Raw genomic sequence first — 27,168 nt, 5'->3', positions numbered from 1 at the left:
GTAATCACTCTGAAAAAATTTTTTTTATAATGATTCAGGAAAATGTTATTTTTGCTGTTATTCACGAGGGTTAATGTTTAAATAAGATAGTTAAATTCAATCCAAAATGAGTGCAATTTTGGTATATAATTTTGTAATTTTTGTTTGTATTTGGCAACAAGAATAAAAAAAAACACACAATAATTTCAATGGTCTTGTTATCATTGCAATACTAACATATTATATCCCCCATGTCAAAAACATGGGTAGTGTTCATAATGGTAAATAGGTATTCTGCAAGGTTTTCCCAAAATTCTGACGCAAATTATCAAAGAACAAGTGAGACAGATTCTCACCTTTTTTCACAGAAAACGCAGGTATCATCAATAGCCACAAATTTGGACAACATATAATTACATGAATATATCTTGTCAAATTTTAAAGTGCACTTCCTTAAATTTGTATGGTATACAATATTTGTAAGGCCTTAACCATGCATTTTTCTAGACAATGTCAAGAATAAGCATGTTCCAGAAAATGTTTCCTCTTGGTGTACGTTGGTTTTGTGAATGGAGAATTTGTCTTATATATTTATTACAACAAGATTTCTCAAGCCTTCCAAACGAGGCAGGAGCTCTTCCTCTGACCGCCAGTAACCCTGTTGACATCACAGTTACCTCAAGCACGCGCCACCTTCAGCGATCCAATCGCAGGCAAGCGAACTGCCTTGACAACGTTTCGTTTCCCCTTCACTTCCGGGCTGATAACAAGGGCCGTTGATGCCCGCAGATTTTCATTAAAATATCTTAGTTTAATAAATACATTGGCGCCATAGCTGTGATGTTTTGGGAGTGATATGGTCACAAAGCCTACAAATGAGGTTGGTGTATTGACGAAATTATTCCAAGAGACGCAGGAATAGCGGATGATGAAGAGGTGAGGTTGTATTGTCTGGGCTCTCGATTCTTGCAGATGTGCTGCGATGTTAGCTAACGTTAGCTGGCTAGCAAATTATATTTGGTTGCTTGCTACCAGTAGCTCTCTCGACGGATAATCCAATGCTATTTGGTGTAATTGAAATGAGACTCAATGGGTTACTAGCTAGTGTCGGCTTGCTTTTCTCGAAACTTTATTTATTATTTTTGTATTAGTTTGTGTGTGTCATCCACAGCTTTAATGCCGGGCTGTTGATTGTAACGTTAGATATATTTGATTGGCACTTTCCTGTCTGGTGACGTTAGTAAGCTAGTTCACTACGGTAGTTAACGTTATCTTACTGTGGTGTTGACAAAAGGGTTTCAATCATGACATTTTGAGTGTGTTGATCTCCCCATTTATATCACGTTGTATTACACGTTATCAGGACCTGGGTAACTGTTAGTTACCTAACTATTTGGTTTGTTTGTTATATTTTTAGTTAGTGAACGTTAACTATGTACGTGTAGCATATTTAGTTAGCATAGCCTATTTTTGCATAGATATGGAACAATTGTTCATCCAGCAATGTGGTAACGTTATTGTCTTTTGGCCTGCCACACTATCTAGCATTATAGACCCTGCTAAGTAGGACTAACTGTCCTCGCCATACCCGTAACGTTGCTCAAACAACTGCGTCATGGCAACAGACAATCACAAATGTCATATGACACATGTCTGGAGACGAGCCTGTGGTGTCTCCTTTCTGGGAGAAGGAGATGGTGTGTGCTGTGCAGATAACAACGACAACTAGAATATAATGATAGAGTGAAACCTTTCAGATAGGAGGAGATGACAGATTTGGAGTCTCGTGGGTATGGGCTGACTGAACCAGTTCAGGATGTAAGGTGCTTTGATTTGATTAACTTATGCCAATACTGCTATGGCATCATTCACATCTTGTTCGTTACAAATACTTTAACTGTTGTGCAAACTGTGTTTGTTATGACACTGGTGGACAGAGTGGTGGATTCCTCCAGATGATTTAACAACACATTCTCTCTCTATCTCTCTCTGTGTGTGTCTGTCTGTTTCAAGGACTCTAGGAATGTTGTCTTTACTTTGGGGTCAAGTGGAAGTAGAGTTTACACAGCAGAGGATGTCTTCTGGGTGATTGAGAGTTCTGTTTTCCAGAACCAGGCTTGACCTAGAGTCTAGGTCCTAGACTATCCCTAACAATAACGGAACAACAACTAATTTGTTTACAATTACAGGAGTAGAACTAGCTATATGTCGTTAGGCCTACATTTCAGTTTCATAGTTCCCGTTCAGCCATGTGGTCTGCAAGCCGTTAGTACTCTGCGCTATGACTCATTTAAGTGGAGACTCAGAGTGGCCTAAAACTTGACTGGGAGATCTTTTGAGGTGTGTCCTTAAGCATTTATTAGACTCTCTACCATAGAGGCTGGGCCTGTATTTCTGGTCTTATTTGTCAAAGCCTTTGATGAAGAGCTGTGAGACTTTGCATTAGTGGCTGTACTAGTTTAGACTAGTCTGACTTGGTGACCTCTGTGGGTTATTCCACCTCAAAAGGGGATTTTGACACCCACCATCTCAGATTTCTGAAATAGTTTCTGTAGTTAGTAACAGATACGATTAGCATTCCAGAAACAACATTTTCTTGAAATATAATTTAATCTCAGAGAAATTAAGCTAATTGATTGCACCCAAATTGGCCATTTTAATTTATAGGATTCAGATAATATTCATATATTAAATATAGTACCCAACATCCGATTTACACCAAAGTTCTTCCAACCAATGAATATACACATCTAAAGCGGCTCCCCCACACCGCATTCCAATCCCACCCAACAACCAGTTCGCAGTTCTCTATGTTTGACAAGTAGTATGAAACTGTGGCTTGGAGTATTGCTTCTCCATAATATTTAACGTATTCCCCGTGAATCTGGTGATGTTTTTTTTCTCCCTTTTTTAGAGAAATTTCTAATTCAAGTCACTGGCATTATTTGCCAAAAAGTAGTGTGAAAGTACAAGGTTTTGACCACTAGATGCAGCTGTTCCTGCTATACCGCAACACTATTTTATCAATTGTGTTGGTCTCTTGTGTTTATTAAATTGATCACAACATTTCCTTTGCGACTTTGGGTAGAAAACCAATGGATTTGTCTCATTATGAAAATAAATGTTGTGGTCATACTCACAATTCAAGCCAGCAATTCAGTTTGTCCTAATAGCAACCTAATGCGTCAAACCAACTCTCCTTGAGTAGTCCAACAAGTGTCTGTTCTCTAAGGCTACCCCTATGCAATTCTCATACAAAGACTTTTCCTGGAAGCCCAAAACTTTGATGGTGAAATGTGCTAAGGACTTCATTGTTGTGACAACCCTAATAAAATAATTAATTGCATGGCAGTCTTATGTTTGTCAATACAGTTATTAGGAAACAACTCTATGTATCTGTGTCAGTCACCCATGGTATTGGGTTGGGTTTAATTCACACTACTTTCCCGAGTGGCGCAGTGGTCTAAGGCACTGCATCTCAGTGCAAGAGGTGTCACTACAGAACCTGGTTCAATTCCAGACTGTATCACAACCGGCCATGATTGGGAGTCCCATAGGGCGGCGCACAATTGGTCCAGCGTCTACCGGGTTAGGGTTTGGCAGGGGTAGGCTGTCATTGTAAATAAGAGTTTGTTCTTAACTGACTTGCCTAGTTAAATAAAGGTTCAATTAAAAATACATTAAAAAAAACACATTACAAAACACTATACAGTGTGTGTTTTCAACTATTTCCATTGAAGACCATTTGAGACCATGACATTGAGAACATTAGAACTGCTGTGGCCTAATGGTTTGCTTGTTCATCAGGAATGGTCTAACCATAACTAACCCAGACCTTTTTTTGAAGGGAATAAACCACACACAAAGTGGCCATTTCCTGGACACTGATTAAGCATAAAAGAAGGACAAACTGATTTGCTTTCACGGAGGACTGGCTTGAATTGTGAGGATGGCCACACAATTTATTTTTGTCATGGGCCAAATCTATTGGTTTTCTACCCAAAGTTACAGTTGAAACGGTGTGATCTCTTTAATAAACACTGATACCAGCAAAAATGGATAAAAGAGTGTGGCTGTATGGCTGAAACAGCTGCATCTCGTGTTCAAAACCTGGTGCTTTCACACTACTTTATGGTAAAGGATGCAAGCAACTTCAATAACTATTTTCTCTGAGCAGGAGGAAAACACTTCACTGAGAATACATTACATAGGATGAAGAAACAATATCCGAGCCGCAGCTCTATCCTACAAACATAGAGAACTGATACTATATACTGGTTGTTGGGGTGGGATTGGCATGGGGTGTGGGGGCTCCGTGGATGGCTTTTGACTATTTTGGGGGGAATCCTCATGTCTTACTTACTCATTGTTTAAGAAAAAGGTTTGGTCCAAATCAGATATTAGGTACTATATTTATTGAATATTATATGAATTCTATAAATTCAAATGGACGATTTGGGTGCAATCAATTAGCTTAATTTCTCAGAGATAAAATTATATTTTAACAAAATAGTGTTGCCGTAATGCTAATCTTATCTGTTTCTAACTAAAAAACGATTTCAGAACAATCTGAGATGGTGGGTGTCATTGTTTTCTGAAATTACATGGAACAAACCTGTGTCGGTGTCAGAGTCATAGGCTGCAAGTTTTGAAGTCAAGAATGCATGACCATTGATCAGAGTACAGTATTCTCCTTTGAAAGGTCATGGGTTAGTCTAGCTTCCCACACAACCTAGAAAAATGTTTTCAGGGAAGTGTGTGTGAGACAGGGTGATTCTACTTCCCTATGCTCAACTAGGCCTATAGTCTCCCTTGAGATCAATTAATTTCTTTGGAGCTAAATCTATTGGGAGGAAATCTAGATCAAGTCTTGCCTGCAGTTACTATCAGCGTAGTAACAAAGCTCAGTCTCAATTTGTTATCTATAACCCAATCCTAGTTGTGAATAGGGCTGTTGCGGGAACATATTACCGCCACACCGGCAGTCATGGGTCATGACCGCAGTAAAATGCCATGTGACTGAGTCACGGTATTCCCCTTTTATGCACTCTGGACATGCTTTACTAGTACCCAGCTTGCTAACTACCATCAGGTCCTGATGGTCTGGTATTCAGGACTCTATTGTTCCTCCATCAGGTCCTAATGGTCTGGTACTCATGGCTCTATTGTGCCTCCATAAGGTTCGAATGGCCTGGTTCTCAGGGCTGATTTGTCCCTCCATCAGGTCCTAATGGCCTGGTTCTCGGGGCTGATTTGTCCCTCCATTAGGTCCTAATGGTCTGGTACTCAGGGCTCTGTTGTTCCTCTAACCACTCTGACAGTAATGCAAGTGCAATCAAAAATCACATCAAACACTTATCATCATAACAGTATGGTGCTTTTAAAACTCAGCTCACTGTGATTGATTTGAAGAAAGAAGTTCAACAACAGGTTGAAACAGTATAACACATGGTTATTGTGGATGTTGTTTCAAAGCCCAACACAACGAAATGGACAGCGCTTTCTAAGGTGGTGATTCTTTCAAAACAGCCATACGCATGTTAGAGCTTATACATAGGCTTATGACCCCAAGCCCGAAAACAAACAATCAACCCTGAATTAAAATGATGATTGTGCCGTTATACAATATATAACCTACTGCATATTACGCATGGCTGAAAAACATCAAACAAAACTGATTTAAGATGTCTTTCGTGTATATAATGGGTCTAGCCTATACTCTAAAATTTAAACAGATTCTAGTAATTGCCTTTGAGTGTGGACTGTATTAATATGCATACTAGATGGACTGGTTACCTTATGCTAGGAATGGGCCAACATTCTTACTGTGGGAAGCTTGTGGAAGGCTACTCGAAACGTTTGACCCAAGTTAAACAATTTAAAGGCAATGCTACCAAATACTAATTGAGTGAACTTCTGACCTACTGGGAATGTGATGAAAGAAATAAAAGCTGAATTAAATAATTATTTCTACTATTATTCTGACATTTCACATTCTTAAATTAAAGTGGTGATCCTAACTGACCTAAGACAGGGAATTTCTACTCGGATTAAATGTCAGGAATTGTGAAAAACTGAGTTTAAATGTATTTGGCTAAAGTGTATGTAAAGTTCCGACTTAAAGTGTACGCAGCACAAATTGCTTGCTAGCTAGATAGCTAAGCTAACTACCTTGCTGGCTAGCGAGCCAGCTAACATTATCTAAGTGAGAGTGTGATGAGGACAGGGCAAGCTACTCACCTTCAGACCACCATGCCATCTCTCTCTCTCATATAGTTACCGAGGGCTGAATGATGTCCAATGAGCAGCAAGCACGTAGAGCGCCCTCTTCTGGCAACCGTTGAACATTCTAGAAATGACAGCAAATGAGCAGATGTATCTGTTTATTCTATGTATGTAATGTCAGTGCTTTGTCTGTGTAATAAAGACCGATACAGATATTTCTGGGAAAGGCTGATGTCGGCCGATAAATAAAGATACTGGGGGTGGGGGGGGGGGGTTAAATAAAAAATGTGACTAAATTTAAAAATAATGTTTTTACTGACTACAGTTTTGTTCATGAATTACTAAGGGATTAAAATGCATCACTGTTGCCAAGTCCGTGACTGAAAAATCTGTAACAGAATGACTTCAATGGAATTTGCTACAATGGGAAATCATAGTAGTCCCAACCCACAGTTGCAGTGTAGTACAGTAGAGTACATTACAGTAGAACACACGTAGAGTACAGTATAATGTAATATACTGTACTGAACCATACTCTGCTTTTCTTTACTGTACTGTGTGGACTGTACTATATTGCAGGGATCGCGTTAACACAGAATTTAGCTTTTTTTCAAGCAGACCCCCCAAAACGTCTCTTCCATCCTCTAGACCACTCGCTCTCTGCCTTTCTGCGGTGGATGGTGTGGGAGATGAGGAAGTAGGAGATTAAGAGCACATTTTACGTTGAACATTTTATGTGGCTATTTTCACACTAGTTTGTTTGCTAATGTTCGAAGTAGAGTTCGATTATTTGTTACATTGTGGTTACATCGAAGAATGGAAAAAAAAAACATATTTATAATGATTTATTCAGATGAGTGTCGCGAGCTTGTCATTTTTCCTACGCACTTATAGCTCAACAAAGTTGAGTACTTGCATATTGAGGCTATATTATCGTTCAGATGAATGATTATTGTATGTGAGTATAATAACACTATGTTTTCACATAGCACCCTCTTGAACTGACCTGGATTTTCCTGCATTCTAGAACATTGAGTGGACCCATGTATTTATTGTCCATTTGTTTAATTAGAGGGCAGGGGAATCTATTAAAACACAGATTTTTGGCGGGTCTGTGTTTTGAAAATGCAGACTTTTTAATGCTAACGCGACCCCTGGTGTTTTTAAATTATTATTATTATTTTTTTTTACATAGTGGTGCAGCCCAACCACAAGGGGGCGCAGCGGCCCTCTTACATTCTTTTGAGAGAACCCTGGTCTGATGGAGATTACACTACTTGCCTAATTTGACTATTATTCCAAGGAGATTAGAGCCATGTAGCCTAAATTCATTGCTGGGTGGTCTAACAAATGGTACATTACTAATGTGTTTCATTTTTAAAAATGCATTTGCGCTTTCTATCCCTCCCTCCCTCTCCGCTATGCCTGTCTTCATCTCTAAAATGTTTTCTGTTCTCTCACTACAGGTGAACTGACTAAAACCAAGCTGTCTGTCAGTACATCCATCAAGCGGATCTATCAGAGGAACCACCAGTGCATGAGAAGGAACACAATCAGTTTTCGAAAGAAGTGTTGGGGTGTATCCCTCACTTCCTGCCCCACCCACCTCAACTCAGACTCCACCCCGTGACCCTTGACCCCTGACATCCAAGATGAAACTAAAAGAGGACATGAACCCACTGCTGCTGCAGGTCTTCCGCTCGGTTGTCTGGGTCTACTCTGTCATCACCTTCCTGCCCTGGTACCTGCTCTCAGGCGCAGGAGCCAACCTAGACCGGGCGCGGCGGGTCAAGGCACGGTCAGTGAGCGGTCGCCCGGCGGGCCCTTACCGGGCGACCAACCATGAGGATGGTAGCCAGCAGAAGCTGGTGTCTTCCTTGCACCCAGGAGTGGACACCCTGGACAAGGTGATGGAGCATGGAGCGGCCAGGTTCCCAGAGAGGAACTGCCTGGGCACGAGAGAGGTGCTGAGCGAGGAGGACGAGCTCCAACCCAACGGGAAGGTCTTCAAGAAGGTGAGGGAGAGGGAGAAAAGTGGATTTAATTATCTTTCTTGATACAGTGCCTTTGGAAAGTATTCAAGACCCCTTGACTTTTTCCACATTTTGTTACGTTACAGCCTTATTTTAAAATTGATTTAATAAATAAAAATCCTCAGCAATCTACACACAATAACCCATTTCTTAAAAATAGAAAACAGAAATACCTTATTTATATACGAATTTAGACCCTTTGCTATGAGATTTGAAATTGAGCTCAGGTGCATCCTGTTTCCATTGTTCATCGTTGAGATGTTTCTACAACTTTATTGGAGTCCACCTGCAGTAAATACAATTGATGTGACATGATTTGGAAAGTCACACACCTGTCTCTATGTAAGGTCCCACAGTTAACAGTGCGTGTCAGAGCAAAAACCAAGCCATTAGGTCGAAGCAATTGTTCGTAGAGCTCAGAGATAGCATTGTGTCGAAGCACAGATCTGGGGAAGGTTACCAAAAAATGTTTGCAGCATTGAAGGTCCCAAGAACACAGTTTCCTCCATCATTCTTAAATGAAAGAAGTTTGGAACCACTAGGACTCTTCCTAGAGCTGGCTGCTCAGCCAAACTGAGCAATTGGGGGAGAAGGGCCTTGGTCAGGGAGGTGACCATGAACCCGATGGTCAATCTGACAGAGCTCCAGAGTTCCTCTCTGGAGATGGGAGAACCTTCAAGAAGGACAACCATCTCTGCAGCACTCCACCAATCAGGGCTTTATGGTAGAGTGGCCAGACAGAAGCCACTCCTCAGTAAAAGCCACATGACAGCCCGCTTGGAGTTTGCCAAAAGGCACCTAAAGTCTCACAGACCACGTGAAACAAGATTCTTTGGTCTGATGAAACCAAGATTGAACTATTTTGGCCTGAATGCCAAATGTCACGTCTGGAGGAAACCTGGCACCATCCCTACGGTGAAGCATGGAAGTGGCAGCATCAGGCTGTGGGGATGTTTTTCAGCTGCAGGGACTGGGAGACTAGTCAAAACAATTTAATCCATTTTAGAATAAGGCTGTAATGTAACAAAATGTGGAAAAAGTCAAGTGGTCTGAATACTTTCCAAAGGCTCTGTATAATTTGTATGGGAAAGGCCTCTTTGCTATGGTTGCAGTAGAAGGACATTAGATGTCACTGTCTAACCCTGTTTGAAGGCAGCTGGTTTTTATAGGTCATTCTGGGGTAATACTGTTGTATAAGGAGACCTACCAGACATCGGTGTGTGACAGTTTAGTGGTGCGTACTTCTAGTATTAACAATGGTATTTTTATTTTTTGGGGGTCAGCTATGAAACTAGCAGACAGATGCATAATTTCTGATCCCCCTTTTTTGCCCCTACCATCCCCTACCCTGGTTGGAGGACCTGGTGGAAAAACATTACAATTTAAAATATACAGTGCCTTCAGAAAATATTCACACCCCTTTTTCCACATTTTGTTGTGTTACAGACTTTTTTTTAAATTGACATTTTTTTTGTCACTGGTCTACACAAATAGGGCTGACCTCAGTCGATTATTCAGTCAATAGGCTGTTGGCCGCCCGAGATTTCTTTAGTTACGTTTTTTTATTGTGCACAAGACACCCACCCGCCTGTTTCTCACCTGCCTCAGTGGACTAGTGCTTTGCGGAGGCCACGGGGATGGCACAATCCATCACTCTAAGATGCTACTGAAATTGTGTATGGTTATATTATGTATGGATAATGATGCATCACCAATAAATATAATATTATTTGATATCAAATGCGCCTCTCCCACATTGAATAGTGGTTGCTGTCCGCGGTTCTGAAACACAATCTTCAGTGCCCCGTTGAATTGGCGCCTTTCCCTATATGTTGCTTTGTGCATAATAGCAAAATTATCCAGCATATTGGTGTTGAGAACAATGTGACGGAGGCAGCAGCGGTGTGAGGAGACGAGAAAACAACCCTAGCCTTAATTGTCTAAATTAAGGAGAGAGGAAACCCCAACCCAATTAGGTATATAATCAATAGCCTAACTGTTTAATGTGCCTGGCTTTATAAATCATCCATATATACATCATATACATACTAAAGTATGTGGACAGCCCTTCAAATTAGTGGATTCGGCTTTTTCAGCCACACTCATTGCTGACAGGTGTATAAAATTGAGCACACCGCCATGCAATCTCCAGAGGTAAACATTGGCGGTAGAATGGCCTTACTGAAGAGCTCAGTGACTTTCAATGTGACATCGTCATAGGATGCCACCCTTTCCAACAATTCCGTTCGTTAAATTTCTGCCCTGCTTGAGCTTCTTCGGTTAACTGTAAGTGCTGTTATTGTGATGTGGAAATGTCTAGGATCAACAACGGCTCAGCCGTGAAGTGGTAGGCCATACAAGCACACAGTGGGATTGGCGAGTGCTGAAGCGCGTTGTGAATAAAAATGATTTGTTCTCGGTTGCAACACTCACTACCAAGTTCCAAACTGCCTCTGGAAGCAACATCAGGACAATAACTGTTTGTCAGGAGCCAAATCTGGGTTTGGCGGATGCCAGGAGAACGCTACCTGCCCCGATGCTCAGTGCCAACTGTACTGTTTGGTGGAGGAGGAATAATGGTCCAGGGCAGTTTTGAATTGTTCAGGCTAGGCCCCTTAGTTCCAGTGAAGGGTAATCTTAATGCTACAGCGTACAATGACGTTCTAGACGATTTCAGCATGACAATGCCCCTGTGCACAAAGCAAGGTCCATACAGAAATGGTTTGTCATGATTGGTGTGGAAGAACTTGACTGGCTTCACCGATCCCTGACCTCAACCCCATCGAACACCTTTGGGATGAATTGGAACGCCGACTGCGAGCCAGGCCTAATCACCCAACATCAGTGCTCGACCTCACTAATGGTCTTGTGGCTGAATGGAAGCAAGTCCCCCCCAGCCATTTCCAACATCTAGTGGAAAGCCTTCCCCGAAGAGTGGAGGCTGTTATAGCAGCAAAGGAGGGACCAACTCCATATTAATGAACATGATTTTGGAATGAGATGTTTGACGAGCAGGTGTCCACATACTTGTAGTGTATTACATAAATAAATAAAAAATGGATTCGAACCAGGGACTGTTGTGACGCCTTACTGAGATACAGTGCCTTAGACTGCTGTGCCACTCGGGTGCTCAATGTAGTGTATCTACAGAAATAAGAAAGGTCCTGCTTCTGTTGCCTGTTTGGGTGTTTTGTTTAGTAGCCTACTGATTCTGTTAGTGCCAATCATTGCTATGCTGCATCACCAATCATCAGACAAGCTTATTCAAACACATAGGTGGTGTCTATGGAAAAATGCATGCATTTAAAATGTAGACAGATAGACCGACAACTCTCGCTCGCCAAAGGTTTTTCTTAGTCGGGGAGAACAAGTATTTGATACACTGCCGATTTGGCAGGTTTTCCTACTTACAAAGCATGTAGAAGTCTGTAATATTTATCATAGGTACACGTCAACTGTGAGAGACGGAATCTAAAACGAAAATCACATTGTATGATTTTTAAGTAATTAATTTGAATTTTATTGCATGACATAAGTATTTGATCACCTACCAACCAGTAAGAATTCCGGCTCTCACAGACCTGTTAGTTTTCTTTAAGAATCCCTCCTGTTCTCCACTCATTACCTGTACTAACTGCACCTGTTTGAACTCGTTACCTGTATAAAAGACACCTGTCTACACACTCAATCAAACAGACATGCTTTGTAAGTAGAAAAACCTACCAAATCGGCAGTGTATCAAATACTTGTTCTCCCCACTGTAAATGGATGTCGTACGAGGAGGCCTACCAAGCTGCAGTATATTAGTGTTAACAGTGTATGTGGTTGTGTTATCTCTAGGTGATCCTGGGGGAGTATCAGTGGATGTCGTATGAGGAGACCTACCAGGCAGCAGTGTGTTTTGGCAGTGGGCTGGCCGCGCTGGGCCAGAGGCCTCAGTGTAACATCGCCATCTTCTGTGAGACCAGGGCCGAGTGGATGATAGCAGCACAGGCCTGCTTCATATACAACTTCCCATGTGAGTGTTTATGTTAGACAGAAGGACACCATTGCACACACACACACACACACACACACACACACACACACACACACAATGAATCTCTAACTCCAGTCTGTGTCTTTCTGACAGTGGTGACGTTGTACTCTACTCTGGGCGGAGCGGCCATTGCCCACGGTTTGAACGAGACTGAGATCACCCACATCGTCACCAGCAAAGACCTGCTACACAGCCGTCTCAAGGTCAGCTCTGCTCGCCTTGTCCTGATCACTTTCTGCAATGCCATATGAGACAGTACACACTCCAGCCAGATAATACAATTTTCCCACATTTTAAATAGTCTTGCCTATATATATTACGCGTTGGAACAGTTGCCCACTTACAGCACTTGAGCAGACAGTCTAAGTGTTGACAGTCAGTGTGTTTGAGGGGATCCGTTTGTACAAGGCAATGCGTAGAATTGCTAGTCTTAATGGCATAATGAGCAGTTATTTGGAATGCGAGATGATTTGTAGATCATAGACTACATTGATTCTATTCAGTCCGACTGCAATCTCCAGTCAATAGCTACTTTCTCTCCCCCTCTCTCCTCCCTCTCCTCCTGCCATCTCCTCCCAGGACATTCTGTTGGAGGTGCCTCGGCTGCAGCACATCATCGTGGTGGACAGTAAGCCAACCAGTTGGCCCGGCTTCCCCCGCGGCATCATGGTCCACAACATGGACGCCGTGCAAGAACTGGGCTCCAGACCCGACAACAGTAAGGAGGGAGAGCGTGGGTGTGTGAGGGGCTTGTGTGTGTTTGGGTCTACGTGTTGTCTGACTTGGTACAGTACTTCTGCCCTGTGGTCTTAGCAACTCAAATGTAATCTGACTTCCAGAATCACAGTTTTTTTGTACCTGAATAGCCCTCTCTGTCATATCCTATTAGCCCTGTGCTATGTACATGCCCTCTCTTGAAAGAAAGATCGATAGCTGTTCTCTGATGCCCCCGCATTGTGCAATGTTCTGACCCAAAAGTCTCTTTGTGTGACCTCTTTAACGTCCCTGCTGCCTCCCCCGCTCTCTCTCTCTCTCCCTCTATCTCTCTCTGCGCGCGTCTGTAGTGGCGGTGGCGCGCCGGCGGCCCGTGCCCTCTGACATCGCTGTCATCATGTACACCAGCGGCTCCACGGGCATCCCCAAGGGCGTCATGATCTCCCATAGCAACATCATCGCGGGCGTCACAGGCATGGCAGAGCGCATTCCAGACCTGGAGTACGTACAGAGAACTATGGTCTCTTCTAGATTGACTGCTAATTGTTTTTGACTTTTCTCTCTCTCACTGCCACTCTCTTTCCCCCCCTGTGTGCCCTGATCACTGTTTTTCTCCTTTTCTCTTTTCCTCATTCATCTGTTTTCAATGTCTCTCTCTCTCTCTCTCTCTGTCTCTCTCTCTCTCTGTCTCTCTGTCTCTCTGTCTCTCTGTCTCTGTCTCTGTCTCTCTCTCTCTCTCTCACCATTTGCCCTACAGAATGTAAACATATCTCTTTCTTTTCTCTCTCTCTCTCTCTGTCTCTCTGTCTCTGTCTCTCTCTCTCTCTCTCTCTCACCATTTGCCCTACAGAATGTAAACATCTCTTTTTTTCTCTCTCTATCTCTATCATCTCATGAATATCTCTGAGTGTCCTGCTCTTCATCTTCTCTTCTCTATATTAGTACCAGTCAAAAGTTTGGACACCTCCTCATTCAAGGGTACATGGAATCATGTAGTAAGAAAAAAAAGTGTTAAACAAAATCAAAATATATTTTATATTTGAGATTCTTCAAAGTAGCCTTGATGACCGCTTTGTACTCTCTTGGGCTTTCTCTCAACTCGCTTCTTGAGGAATGTTTTTCCAATAGTCTTGAAGGAGTTCCCACATAAGCTGGGCACTTGTTGACTGCTTTTCCTTCAATGTGCCTTCAATTTGAAATAAATCACCACAGCGTCACCAGCAAGCACCATCACACCACCTCCTCCATGCTTCACGGTGGGAACCACACATGCAGAGATCATCCGTTCACCTACTCTGCGTCTCACAAGGACATAGCGGTTGGAACCAAACATCTCAAATTTGGACTCATCAGACTAATGTCCATTGCTTGTGTTTCTTGGCCCAAGCAAGTGTCTTCTTATTATTTGGTTTCCTTTAATAGTGGTTGGTGTATTTGCAGCAATTCGACCATGAAGGCCTGATTCACGCAGTCTCCTCTGAAGAGTTGGTGTTGACATGTGTCTGTTACTTGAACTCTGTGAAGCACTTATTTGAGCTGCAATTTCTGAGGCTGGTAACTAATGAACTTATCCTCTGCAGCAGAGGTAACTCTGGGTCTTCCATTCCTGTGGTGGTCCTCATGAGAGCCAGTTTCATCATAGCGCTTGATGGTTTTTGCGACTGCACTTGAAGAAACTTTCAAAGTTCTTGACATTTTCCACATTGACTGACCTTCACGTCTTAAAGTAATGATGGACTGTCATTTGTCTTTGCTTATTTGAGCTGTTTTTGCCATAATATGGACTTGGTCTTTTACCAAATAGGGGTATCTTCTGTATACCACCCTTACCTTGTCACCCTTACCACCCTTACCTTGTCACAACACAACTTGATTGGATCAAACGCATTAAGAAGGAAAGAAAGACACACCTGCTAAGTGAAATGCATTCTAGGGGACTAAAGCTGGTTGAGAGAATGCCAAGAGTGTGCAAAGCTGTCAAGGCAAAGGCTGGCTACTTTGAAGAATCTCAAATATGAAATATATTTTGATTTGTTTAACACGTGTTTTTGGTTACTACATGATTCCATATATATATATATATATATATATAGCTTCTGTATGTTTGGCAGTTGATTAAAATGTTTTTTTTGTTTATTTCCATTCGTGCAGTGAGACAGACACCTACATTGGGTACCTGCCACTGGCCCATGTTCTGGAGCTGAGTGCAGAGATGGTGTGTATCTCTCACGGCTGTTGCATCGGATACTCCTCCCCACAGACGCTAGCAGACCAGGTGAAAACACACACACACACACACACACACACACATACACACACACAGACAGAACGAGACAGTAAACCAAGGCTCAACAACACATGCGGTATGTAGGAACCCTCTATTGGAGCTCCTCCTCTATTAGAGAACAGGCCTAGCTGTGCTTTACTCCTAGTCTGATCCATCTCTCTCTCTTCCTCCCCAGTCGACTAAGATTAAGAAGGGCAGTAAAGGAGACACCAGTGTTCTAAAACCTACACTCATGGCTGCTGTACCGGTAAGCACTAAAGCTACCGTAGAATATATATATGCATTTAATATTCTGTAAGATGCGCACAGATTTTTACATTTTTTATTTGAAGTGGTGTTTTGTCCTCTTTCCTTCTCTGTCCCTCGTTCTCCCTCCTGTAGGAGATCATGGATCGGATCTATAAGAATGTGATGACAAAGGTGGAGGAGATGAGCAGTGTGCAGAGAACCCTCTTTGTATTGGCCTACAACTACAAGATGGAACAGATCACCAAGGGCTACAAGACCCCGCTCTGTGACAGGTCATACACACACACAGTCACACACACAGTCACACACACAGTCAATGGGTAATGATTGATAGAGTCTCCAGGAGGTTGAACTAGGACTGTGGCGGCCATGACATTGTGTCAGCCAGTTATTGCCATGCAAAAGACTGCCGGTCTCAAGGTAATTGACCGTTAATTGTGCCATTATTTTATATTACATGGTTTTATAGTAAGAAGAATATAATTGAACTTGGCTGAATAAAATAGAAAGTATATTTTTCCCTTTCCGGAGCGAGTGCGTAGATGAAGTGGCTCTGTTGAGCGTAAAAGTGATCATTTGAAACAGGTCCTATACGCTAGATTGAGTCATTTGGCAACTTGTGAGAGATACAAACCTTAGAATGTCTTATAAATCAAAACATGTAATGGGGCCTCATGGACCGGCTAAAGGCTATTGGTGATTTAAGAACGTCGCAAAGAAAAGCTTGCGCTCTGTTCCTTGTCTCAGGCTACACAAACCGTTCTCTCATCAAGTGATCATATTATCACCCATCAGACTATTCTCAGTGTAATATTGTCTTTACTAATATATTACTTAATATTTAGAGTGGCCCATTATCAAATGGGCAGGAAGAAAAAAAGACTATGCACACGAATAGGCCGCTTTCCCGCCTGTTGGTTGGGGTAGGCTACTGCAGTTATTTCACTCCAGGCATCAACCACTGTTTGAGGAGCATGCAGCCTCTCACTGCATGACAGGTGATATTGCGCCCAAACCCTATGCCATGGGCTCTCCAACCCTGTTCCTGCAGCTACCCAGGGCTTTATTTAGGAAACCTAGTGAAATCTGTTCGAGAACATCGAAAATAACACGTTTTCACAATGAAATATAGAGTATTTAATGAAACTGTCGACAGCCCCTCTCTCTCTGCGCGCTTGAGAAAGGAATGAAGGAGATAGAGGATGGAGATGGAAAGGTACGGTGGTGAGATATTCTGTAGCTGAAGGTAATTGAAGGTAATGGATCACCCCAAAAAGATCTCTATTACTTAGGCTATTCAAAATCAAATACAAATTCACTATTGTAGGTGAACTGCAATCCGCCCTGCACAATCAATGCACCAACAGCATTGCCTTGGCCTCTATGTTCTTTCCCAGACTCATGGATAGAAATGTTGGAGCATAGCATAAGGTAACCAGTCCATCCAGTATGCACATTAATACAGTCTACAATCAAAGGCAATTACTAGAATTTGTTTAAGAAGTCTTTTTTTCTGCGGTGCGTAATATGCGGTAAGCTATGTAAAGGAATACTGAATGTCATAATCATTATTTTAATTCTGGGTTTTTTTCAGGCTTGGGCTCATATATAGGCATATGCAATAATGCAACGCAACAGCCTTAATGGAGACTCGCACACCGACATTCTCGATATTGCTGTGGCGGTGCCTGCGTTAAACAGAAACCTAAGGTTCACACAGAGGTTATTATGAATGACTTGTTGTTTACCTTGGTGTTATTCTCATCCTCTGACTCACTGTCATCCTCTTCCCGTCTCTCCCCAGTCTGGTGTTTAGGAAAGTGCGCTCGTTGTTGGGGGGTCACATGAGGGTGCTGTTGTCAGGCGGAGCGCCCCTCTCTGCTGCCACCCAGCGCTTCATGAACATCTGCCTCTGCTGTCCCGTGGGCCAGGGCTACGGCCTCACCGAGACCTGCGGAGCTGGCACCATCAGCGAGAGTAAGAGAGCGGGAAGGAGAGAGGGAAGGTAGGGAATGAGTAAGGGGGATGGAACGGAGTGAAGGGGACGGGAAGGAGGAAGTCAGCCGGGGCTACGGCCTCACCGAGACCTGCGGAGCTGGTACCATCAGCGAGAGCGGGAAGGGGACGGGAAGGAGGAAGTCAGCCGGGGCTACGGCCTCACCGAGACCTGCGGAGCTGGCCCCATCAGCGAGAGAGGGTGAGGGAGGGAGGGTGGATGGAGGCGGTAGGTCCAAGAAGAAGGGAGGGAGGGTGGATGGAGGCGGTAGGTCCAAGAAGAAGGGAGGGAGGGTGGATGGAGGCGGAAGGTCCAAGAAGAAGAAGGGAGGGAGGGTGGATGGAGGCGGAAGGTCCAAGAAGAAGAAGGGAGGGAGGGTGGATGGAGGCGGAAGGTCCAAGAAGAAGGGAGGGAGGGTGGATGGAGGATGAAGGTCCAAGAAGAAGGGAGGGAGGGTGGATGGAGGCGGAAGGTCCAAGAAGAAGGGAGGGAGGGTGGATGGAGGATGAAGGTCCAAGAAGAAGGGAGGGAGGGTGGATGGATGGAGGCGGAAGGTCCAAGAAGAAGAAGGGAGGGAGGGTGGATGGATGGAGGCGGAAGGTCCAAGAAGAAGGGAGGGAGGGAGGGTGGATGGAGGCGGAAGGTCCAAGAAGAAGGGAGGGAGGGAGGGTGGATGGAGGCGGAAGGTCCAAGAAGAAGGGAGGGAGGGAGGGTGGATGGAGGCGGAAGGTCCAAGAAGAAGGGAGGGAGGGTGGATGGAGGCGGAAGGTCCAAGAAGAAGGGAGGGAGGGTAAAAGAGAAGGAAATGTGTAGACTTCTGCTGCCTGATGGAAGAGAGGAATGGGGGTCACAATAGAGAAAGCCAGGTGATTGTACACAGTAATGTGATATGTCGTTCTATGTCGTTCTCACGTGTATTATTTTCCTCTCTATTTGTCAGTGTGGGACTACAGCACAGGCCGGGTCGGCGCTCCTCTGATCTGCTCCGAGATCACCCTCAAGGACTGGGAGGAGGGTGAGTCCCTCCATAGCACTGTGACTGCAGAATTGGTGATATTAGGGGGAGGGCTGGGAGGGTGGAGGTGAGTGGGGTTGGGGGCTAGGGTGGATGAAAGTTATATTGGAAGGGATGGGCGTGGGGCTGAAGATGCTTTGGGCATAGACCGCGTCCTCTTCTCCTGATCTTCTCCAGGCGGTTACTACAGCACAGACAAGCCACACCCGAGAGGGGAGATTGTAATCGGCGGGCCCAACGTGACTATGGGTTACTACAAGAACGAGGTGAAGAACCGCGAGGACTTCTTCGTGGACAGCAACGGCCAGCGCTGGTTCTGTACAGGAGACATCGGGGAGTTTCACCCAGACGGGTGCCTCAAGATTATCGGTGAGCAGCCCAGAAAAAAGAGCCGTTTTTAGAGAGAGCCCTATGATATTTTGTCTGTCTATCTGTAGATTTAAATACATACAAGTCAGGATGAAAGCGCCAGATCCTCCAAATTTTCCCCAGGTGAATTAACAATGCATACCAGTACAGTTAACTGAGGGTGACCTTGTGGTTAAGGTCACCGCCCTCGGGCACATAGAGGATGATTCCCTTGTCTGCGTGGACACGAATCTACCAGCCATATACTCCTCCCCTTCTCTCTGTATCCACTTCACTTCATACCCATCTCTGTCAAAAACAATCACATATGAAAGGATTCACGTATATAAACGACAGATAAATGCCTCCCAAAGGCAGATGTATATAAATCTACCTTAGCAATCATTTGTGTTCCTTCTGTGTAGATCGTAAGAAGGACCTGGTGAAGCTCCAGGCTGGGGAGTATGTGTCTCTGGGGAAGGTGGAGGCCATGCTGAAGAACTGCCCTTTCGTAGACAACATCTGCGCCTACGCAAACAGGTAACAATGCACATATTATATACCGCTCGGGTGACTGGAGTCTCTCTCTATAACCCTTGAGTGTACAAAACATTAAGAACACCGTGCTATTATTAAGAACGAAAGCGTCACTCAGAGATGCCGGCCCATGTTGACTCCAATGCTTCCTGCAGTTGTGTCAAGTTGGCCGGTGGTCCTTTTTGGGTGGTGGACCATTCTTGATACACACGGGAAGCTGTTGAGTGTGAGAAACCCAGCTGCGTTGCAGTTCTCAAATCAAGTTGTGGTAGTCACATGCGCCGAATACAACAGTGAAATGCTTACTTACAAGCCCCTAACCAACAATGACGTTTAAAAAATACAAATAAGAATAAGAAATAAAAGTAAGTCATTAAAGAGCAGCAGTAAAAAAAGCGAGACTATAAACAGGGGGCACTGGTCAGTCAAGGTAATTGAGGTAATATGTACATGTAGGTAGAGTTATTAAAGTGACTATGCATAGATAATAACAGAGTAGCAGCGGGGAAGGGGGGGGGGCAATGCAAATATTCTGGGTAGCCATTTGATTAGATGTTCTGGAGTCTTATGGCTTGGGTGTAGAAGCTGTTAAGAAGCCTCTTGGACCTAGACTTGTTGCTCTGGTACCGCTTGCCGTGCGGTAGCAGAAAGAATAGTCTATGACTAGGATGGCTGGAGTCTTTGAAAATGTTTATGGCCTTCCTCTGACACCGCCTGGTATAGAGGTCCTGGATGGCAGGAAGCTTGACCCCAGTGATGTACTGGGCTGTTCGCACTACCCTCTGTAGTGTCTTGCGGTCGGAGGCTGAGCAGTTACCATACCAGGCAGTGATGCAACCAGTCAGGGTGCTCTCGATGGTGCAGCTGTGGAGCCTTTTAAGGATCTGAGGACCCATGCCAAATTTTTTCAGTCTCCTGAGAGAACTGTTTTGTCGTGCCCTTTTCACGACACAAAACGGTGCCTCTGGCACCTACTACCATACCCCGTTCAAAGGCACTTAAATATTCACCCTCTGAATGGCACACAGATACAATCCATGTCTCGAGGCTTAAAAATCCTTCTTAACCTGTCTCCTCCCCTTCACCTACACGATGAAGTGTATTTAACAGGTGACATCAATAAGGGATCATAGCTTTCACCTGGTCAGTCTGTCAAGAAAAGAGCAGGTGTTCTTAATGTTTTGTACACTCAGTACAAAACGTTGATTGACTGTTTCTCCTTGTCAACTTGTTCGGTCTCTAGTCACAATGTCTCCGTCTGCTGTCTGTCACCCACTTTCTACCTCTCTCCTGTCTCTTTGTCTTTCCGACTCATTGCTCTCTCTATCCTTCATCCTATTCTGGCCTGTCTTTCTCTCTCTCCATCTTTGCCTTTCATTATAATAATAACTAGAATGATGATGATGATAATATAAAAAGGAATTATACGAATCAACTGTGTTTTCTAAATAAAACAATAACACTGTCTCTCCATTTCCTTAACTCTCTCCGTCCCAGTGACCAGTCGTATGTGATTGGCTTCGTGGTGCCCAATCAGAAGCAGTTAATGGCGCTGGCGGAGCAGCGAGGGTTACGCGGCAGCTGGGAGGAGATCTGTAACAACCCTGACATGGAGAGAGATGTTCTCCACATCATCACAGAGGCCGCTCTGTCAGGTAGGATGGAGGGATGGAGAAGACGATGAGAGACGGGTGGAAGGAGGAATAGAGGTTTCTGGTTGTAACATATGAGTACTGTTTCTCCATCTTTTTGTCCCTTAGCGTTGAATTGTATTTCTCAACCCCAGCCCATGCATTCGTCTCTAAAGTCCGGTGTTGTTTCCCCCCTCCACAGCCAAACTGGAGCGCTTTGAGATTCCGAGGAAGATCTGTCTGAGTGCAGAGCCTTGGACACCGGAGACTGGCCTGGTGACCGACGCATTCAAACTCAAACGCAAGGAGCTCAAATCACACTATCAGGAAGACATCGAGAGAATGTACGGTGGCAAGTAACACACACACACACACACACACAGGCATACGCAAGGAATCTAACAAGCACTAATGACATGAAAACTGGAGAGAATGTACGGTGGCGGCAAGTAACACACAAACAGACACAGCCCCCCCCTTCCCTTCCCAAGACAGAGGGGCCAAACCAGTTCGAGCAGCATCAGTTGCTTGTCTTCGTCAAAAGTTTTTCGGGGTCTGTGTGTTGCTATGACGACGCTGGCATCACGGCGTGACTCGGCCTTGACACGGAAAATGACACGTTAATCTTGTCCCACTCCTCCGCTCCTCTCCTACGTTTCTCCTTCCCTTCTCTCTCCTATCCTCCATCTAGCATGGTCTTCGGCCTCTGTGTGTAGTCCAGACACCTGTTAGTAGAAAGGATGTTTTTTTTTTTTGTGTGAATGTGGCCTGGATCGTGTTCATTAGGCATCGAACGGAAGAAAACTGACTGAAACAGGGATGGACTACCTGAACTTGTCCAACAAACGTTTTGCTATGTTGTGCACTAATGAATACGACTCTGAAAAATGAGGCCCTTCGGTTTAAACGTTCCACATCCAGGTTTGAATCTATGCAGGGATCCCTTTTATTGTATAAATGTTTTGGGATGTGGTGATGTTTTGTTCATGTTTCGTTGTCTTTCTTTTTTTAACGTAATTGGTTTGTCTTGATTCATTTCCGAAACCTATTGGATGAACATCTTGTAATTAGTGTTTTGCGAAACCATAAGATTTTTGTAACGCAACTCACATTTTTTTTATTTGCTTTCCTTATTTCTTGTTTTTCTCTGAATGGTTTGTTTCTCATTTATCTGTTACCAAACTGACATTTCCCTCGTCTGCCTCTAGGTCCTGAAGGTTGCTTCTATTCTATGGAAGAGTATGTGTTTACTGACTTGACTAGATGAAGTCCTATGTCACTTTGTTACAGTGTGCCAGTGATGGAATCTCCTCCCTGCTCTGTGCCCCTGTGTGTGGCTACGGGCTGATGTGATGTGCCTGGGTTGGCTGGTGGAACCTGTTTCTCGTAATGTAGCCTGATCCTGGATCGGTTTTTACTTTAGCCACCTCCTCTTGACTATTTGTGAGATGTCATGAGTTGACCCAGGTAAGTAATGATGGTGTCCCGTAAAGCTGATCGAAGTTTAGTTTCTCTTCCCTGTGGTTGAGGCTAGGATGGGGAGAGGACAAGCTGATCCTTGATCTGTGCCTAAAGGGCAACTTCTCAGCACGTGACACCAATCCTACTGAGACCCTTATTCATTTCTACTCTGTCACTTAACCAGTAGGAGGCCGTCTCTGCCACTGGTTCATCTTTGAAACATAATCTGTATAGTAATGTCCAAATTTACAGGGGTGTGTATGTGTGATTTGTGTGTGTGTGTGTGTGCGTTCTCTGACCCTGAGCTTGTTCCCTATGTCTCTGTGAAGCCCGCTGCATGCCCACCCCACCTGACCTGTAGAAGTCTGTTACCTTTCAATGTTTCCTCCAGCAAAACGATGTTACATACACAGTGTCCTGCTAAACCAGGTCTGTGGCTCTATAAACCATGTTATCACCAGGACGATCTGGTTCTGTAAAACCACGTAGATTGTCTTTATCGACATGGGCCTAAACCTGCCGTTTTTACTCCCTAAAATGATGACCCGTGTACCGCATGGACGTCTCCTAAGAGAGCCAATGGCTCCCAGTCCAGATCTGTAGCCGTTTGCCTTTTTTAGTTGCTCTTCGGCAGACTGTGTGTTTGTGTCATCCAACGGTAGGTCCCATCTACCCCGATATCCCTGTTCGTATTACAGGAATGCATTGTCCTATTTCTTTGTCATAGCTCTAGTTACTGTTGCTATTATTGATGAAATATGAAATGCCGATTGAATGTGCAATATTTATACGAAATATAAATTTTAAAACCTAAAGTATGTAAAGGAAAAATGCACAGAGAGAGCGAGCCCCTTCACAGTGTATGAATGTGTGGGTGTGGGCCTGTCTCTTTCCAATTAAATGTACAAAGAAAACCTAGAGGACAGGCGGACGGACAGAAAACATTGTTGTAGAAGTAGTAACACATAGCCTCTTTATGGTGTGATATTAGTGGCAACAGAAATGTAATCTGAATTCCATCTTGAATTCATTCAGATTTGTTGGCAGTAATATGACTCTATACTTATTTTTCTGTATTGTGAAAGTGCTGTACCAATTATAGTAATGAAGACTAATATTTTGGCCTTGTAAAAGGAAAAATACAATGGTGAAGAATAAGGCACTACAGGTGAACAGATGTATGTCTCCGGGAAGTTATTAGGGTTGCATGATTCCTTGTGAATGCACTAATATACATTTGTGACGTATAATGTATTCAGAAATAAAGTCCAAGATGAAAAGTCATGTGGGCAATTCCATACGAGATATGTCATCCTTGGAAAGGTACTTTGGGGTAAGGAGGTTTGGCATACCTTTTTTTAAAGTTGAAATCATTGATTTAAAAGTTGGAAAGTTCATGACATTTTTGCTTTGCCCAGGCCTTTTGAAGATATGACCCATTTTATAGTGCAAATCACCAGCAGAGGGAGTTCTGAATCCGTTCCCGCGTGAACTGTGTTGTAGATGCTCCAAAAATAGATCATCATTTCAAAAGTAGCAGAGTGACCACTCTGGAAATGTTATGTACTTGTAGAGTATATTGTTTTCAAACCATTTCCAATACTGAACGAAATTCAAGTGTACTTTTTTGAGACATTTACGATAAGGCCCGGGTAAGGCCAAAATTTCACAGTTATTTCTCAATTATTTTGGGTAGAGATGTCAATGGTATTCCAGACAAAATGAAGTTTTTATTGATTTCATTTCAGGAAGATTAAAAGCATCAAATATCTCTGGGCCAATCTCGTTTGGAATTCCACGTACATTATAGGCTGCCATATATGTATTGTCTGCGTATGAGCAATGTACAGTATATACCGTAGAAGAAGAACAGCTTGGATATTTAGCACAAGGGATATTTCAGCATTTGAAAAGGACCCTCGGTTTTGGGAAGTAGTCCAAAACACTGATAATGTTACGAATGAGGAACCCAGGTGCAGGCTGGTTCCCGTTCTTCTTACAGTTCCTGATATTTCATTGGTTCTTTGTATTCAATTCCCAACCAATGTCTGTCCAGTCTGCTGCTTTGCTATCCCAGGCCACAATTGGTTAAGAAGATTTGTTCATAGGAATATACAAATTGCTGTATCTTGAGTGTTTCTCTGAGGTTATACACATATACACATACATGCATACATACACTACCATTCAAAGGTTTGGGGTCACTGAGAAATTTCCTTGTTTTTGAAAGAAAAGCAAAAGATTTTGTTCATTAAAATAACATCAAATTGATCAGAAATACAGTGCAGACATTGTTAATGTTGTAAATGTCTATGGTAGCTGGAAACGGCAGATTTTTTATGGAATATCTACATAGGCGCACAGAGGCCCATTATCAGCAACCATCACTCCTGTGTTATAATGACATGTTGTGTTAGCTAATCCAAGTTTATCGTTTTAAAAGGCTAATTGATCATTAGAAAACCCTAGAAGGCTAGCATCCCAGAGTCGCCTCTTCACTGTTGATGTTGAGATTGGTGTTTTGCAGGTACTATTTAATGAAGCTGCCAGTTGAGGACTTCTCAGGCGTCTGTTTCTCAAACTAGACACTCTTATGCACTTGTGCTCTTGCTCAGTTGTGCACCAGGGCCTCCCATTCCTCCTTCTATTATTCTGGTTAGAGCCAGTTTGCGCTGTTCTGTGAAGGGAGTCGTACACAGCGTTATACGAGAGCTTCAGTTTCTTGGCAATTTCTCGCATGGAATAACCTTCATTTCTCAGATCAAGAATAGAGTGACGAGTTTCAGAAGAAAGGTCTTTGTTTCTGGCCTTTTTGAGCCTGTAATCAAACGCACAAATGCTGATGCTCCAGATTCTCAACTAGTCTAAAAAGGTCAGTTTTATTGCTTCTTTAACAGTTTATCTGTGCTAAAATAATTGCAAAAGGTTTTTCTAATGATCAATTAGCCTTTTAAACTGATAAACTTTGACTAGCTAACACAACGTGCCATTGGAACACAGAAGTGATGGTTGCTGATAATGGGCCTCTGTACACCTATGTAGATATTCCGTTAAAAAAATCAGCGGTTTCCAGCTACAATAGTCATTTTACAACATCAACAATGTCTACACTGTATTTTTGGTCAATTTTATGTTTTTTTAATGGATAAATTGGCTTTTCTTTCAAAAACAAGGACATTTCTAAGTGACCCAAACTTTTGAACGGTAGTGTACATACATTACATGTCTTAGTAGTGAAGTCATCCACTTTAACTACTGATGTACCTAAAGACAAGGAACAAAGTTTGGTGTACAGATTAATTTGACCTCTCGCATTGTTTCTTAAATATGTTGGAAGGGGAGGGGTTAATATGATCAAATTTCCTAAAGCTATACCAGTTGTGCAGGTGTAAAACCTCATTTAAACCTATTTGGTCTTCTGTTGTTCACCAGTTTTTTGGGGGTGGGTCTTTTTCCTTCTCGTTGAGCGTGGGTTACTGGCCTTGTGATATCATGGGCTATTTGCAAATGTTTCCTTATTTATTTGGCCTTGGAAAATAAAAGTTGTGATTGGTCTAAAAATGCCCATATGTTCATTCTGTTTCATTCATGGATTTATATTGATTCTTAACGTGGATATACCTTTTTTGAATGAGAATGATTTTGATGTGTCTGTGCGTGTATGTATAACATTCCAGACAGTGTGGCTAACACAACGGCTTAATTCAAATCGTGTCCCGAAGCGTGTTATATGGCAACGAAGCCGAGGTGTGTGTGTGGAGTTACTGTGGGGTGTGTAGGATACCAGCTGGCTTGAGAGGGACTGGCTGGGGGAAAGGAGTCTGTAATAGGAACATTCTCTGAGCATTAAGGAGCTGAGACAGAGGCCCCCTTCCTCTGAGATGAAAAAGGACACTCAGAGTTCACTCCCTACCAATTCAAAGGGCTTTATTGGCATGGGAAACGTGTACATTGCCAAAGCAAATTAAATGGATAATAAACAAAAGGGAAATAAACAAATGAACAGTAAACATTACTCAAGTTTCAAAAGAATAGAGCCATTTCAAATGTTATGACAATGTACAGTGTTGTGCAAATAGTTGAAGTACGAAAGGGGAACATAAAGATAAATATCATTTATTTACAGTGGAGTTTGTGCTTCACTTTCCTTGTGGCAACAGGTCACAAATCTTGCTGCTGTGATGGCAAGATGTGTGACCTCTGAGGTGCGTGTCACTATTATTAGGGGGGTACTTATATTTGTCCTGTTAGACACAAGTTTGTAATAAGTGTTTCATACATATCCCAACTCCTCCTGAGACACCTGCAGTGACTTCTCTTACACTCCATTCATTCCAACAGCATGAAACAGTCACAGGAAACAATTGTGCGCAACAATAAGTGGCCAAGGTGCAATACCGTCAACCTACCACAGGATGTCAGTCATGTACCCATGAGTGGAAGAAATGTCTCCTGTGAGTGTGGTAATACAGTTGAAGTCAGATGTTTACATACACTTCGGTTGGAGTCATTTAAACTCGTTTTTCAACCACCACAGATTTCTTGCTAACAAACTATAGTTTTGGAAAGTCTGTTAGGACATCTACTTTGCATGACAAGTCATTTTTCCAACAATTGTTTACAGACAGATTATTTCACTTACAATTTCAGAGGG

The 27,168-nt window shown here is 43.1% G+C and overlaps 1 protein-coding gene across 1 annotated transcript; it reads left to right on the top strand.

The window, feature by feature from the left end:
- The first annotated feature begins 712 nt into the window (after positions 1-712).
- LOC118402176 (fatty acid CoA ligase Acsl3-like) lies at positions 713-26,077 on the top strand. The gene is made up of 15 exons (XM_035800176.2): positions 713-915; positions 7,671-8,219; positions 12,078-12,255; positions 12,370-12,479; positions 12,856-12,994; positions 13,341-13,491; positions 15,142-15,265; positions 15,453-15,524; positions 15,659-15,798; positions 17,331-17,503; positions 18,463-18,537; positions 18,715-18,906; positions 19,311-19,425; positions 20,920-21,077; positions 21,256-26,077. Exons 2-15 carry the CDS (start codon positions 7,857-7,859, stop codon positions 21,411-21,413), a joined length of 2,148 nt encoding a protein of 715 aa, XP_035656069.1. The 5' UTR covers positions 713-915; positions 7,671-7,856; the 3' UTR covers positions 21,414-26,077.
- Positions 26,078-27,168: the final 1,091 nt, after the last annotated feature.

Source organism: Oncorhynchus keta, chromosome 23 (assembly GCF_023373465.1).
Source record: "Oncorhynchus keta strain PuntledgeMale-10-30-2019 chromosome 23, Oket_V2, whole genome shotgun sequence".
NCBI lineage: Eukaryota > Metazoa > Chordata > Actinopteri > Salmoniformes > Salmonidae > Oncorhynchus > Oncorhynchus keta.
The sequence above is the reverse complement of the archived record's forward strand: the minus strand, read 5'-3'. Positions and strand labels throughout refer to the sequence as shown.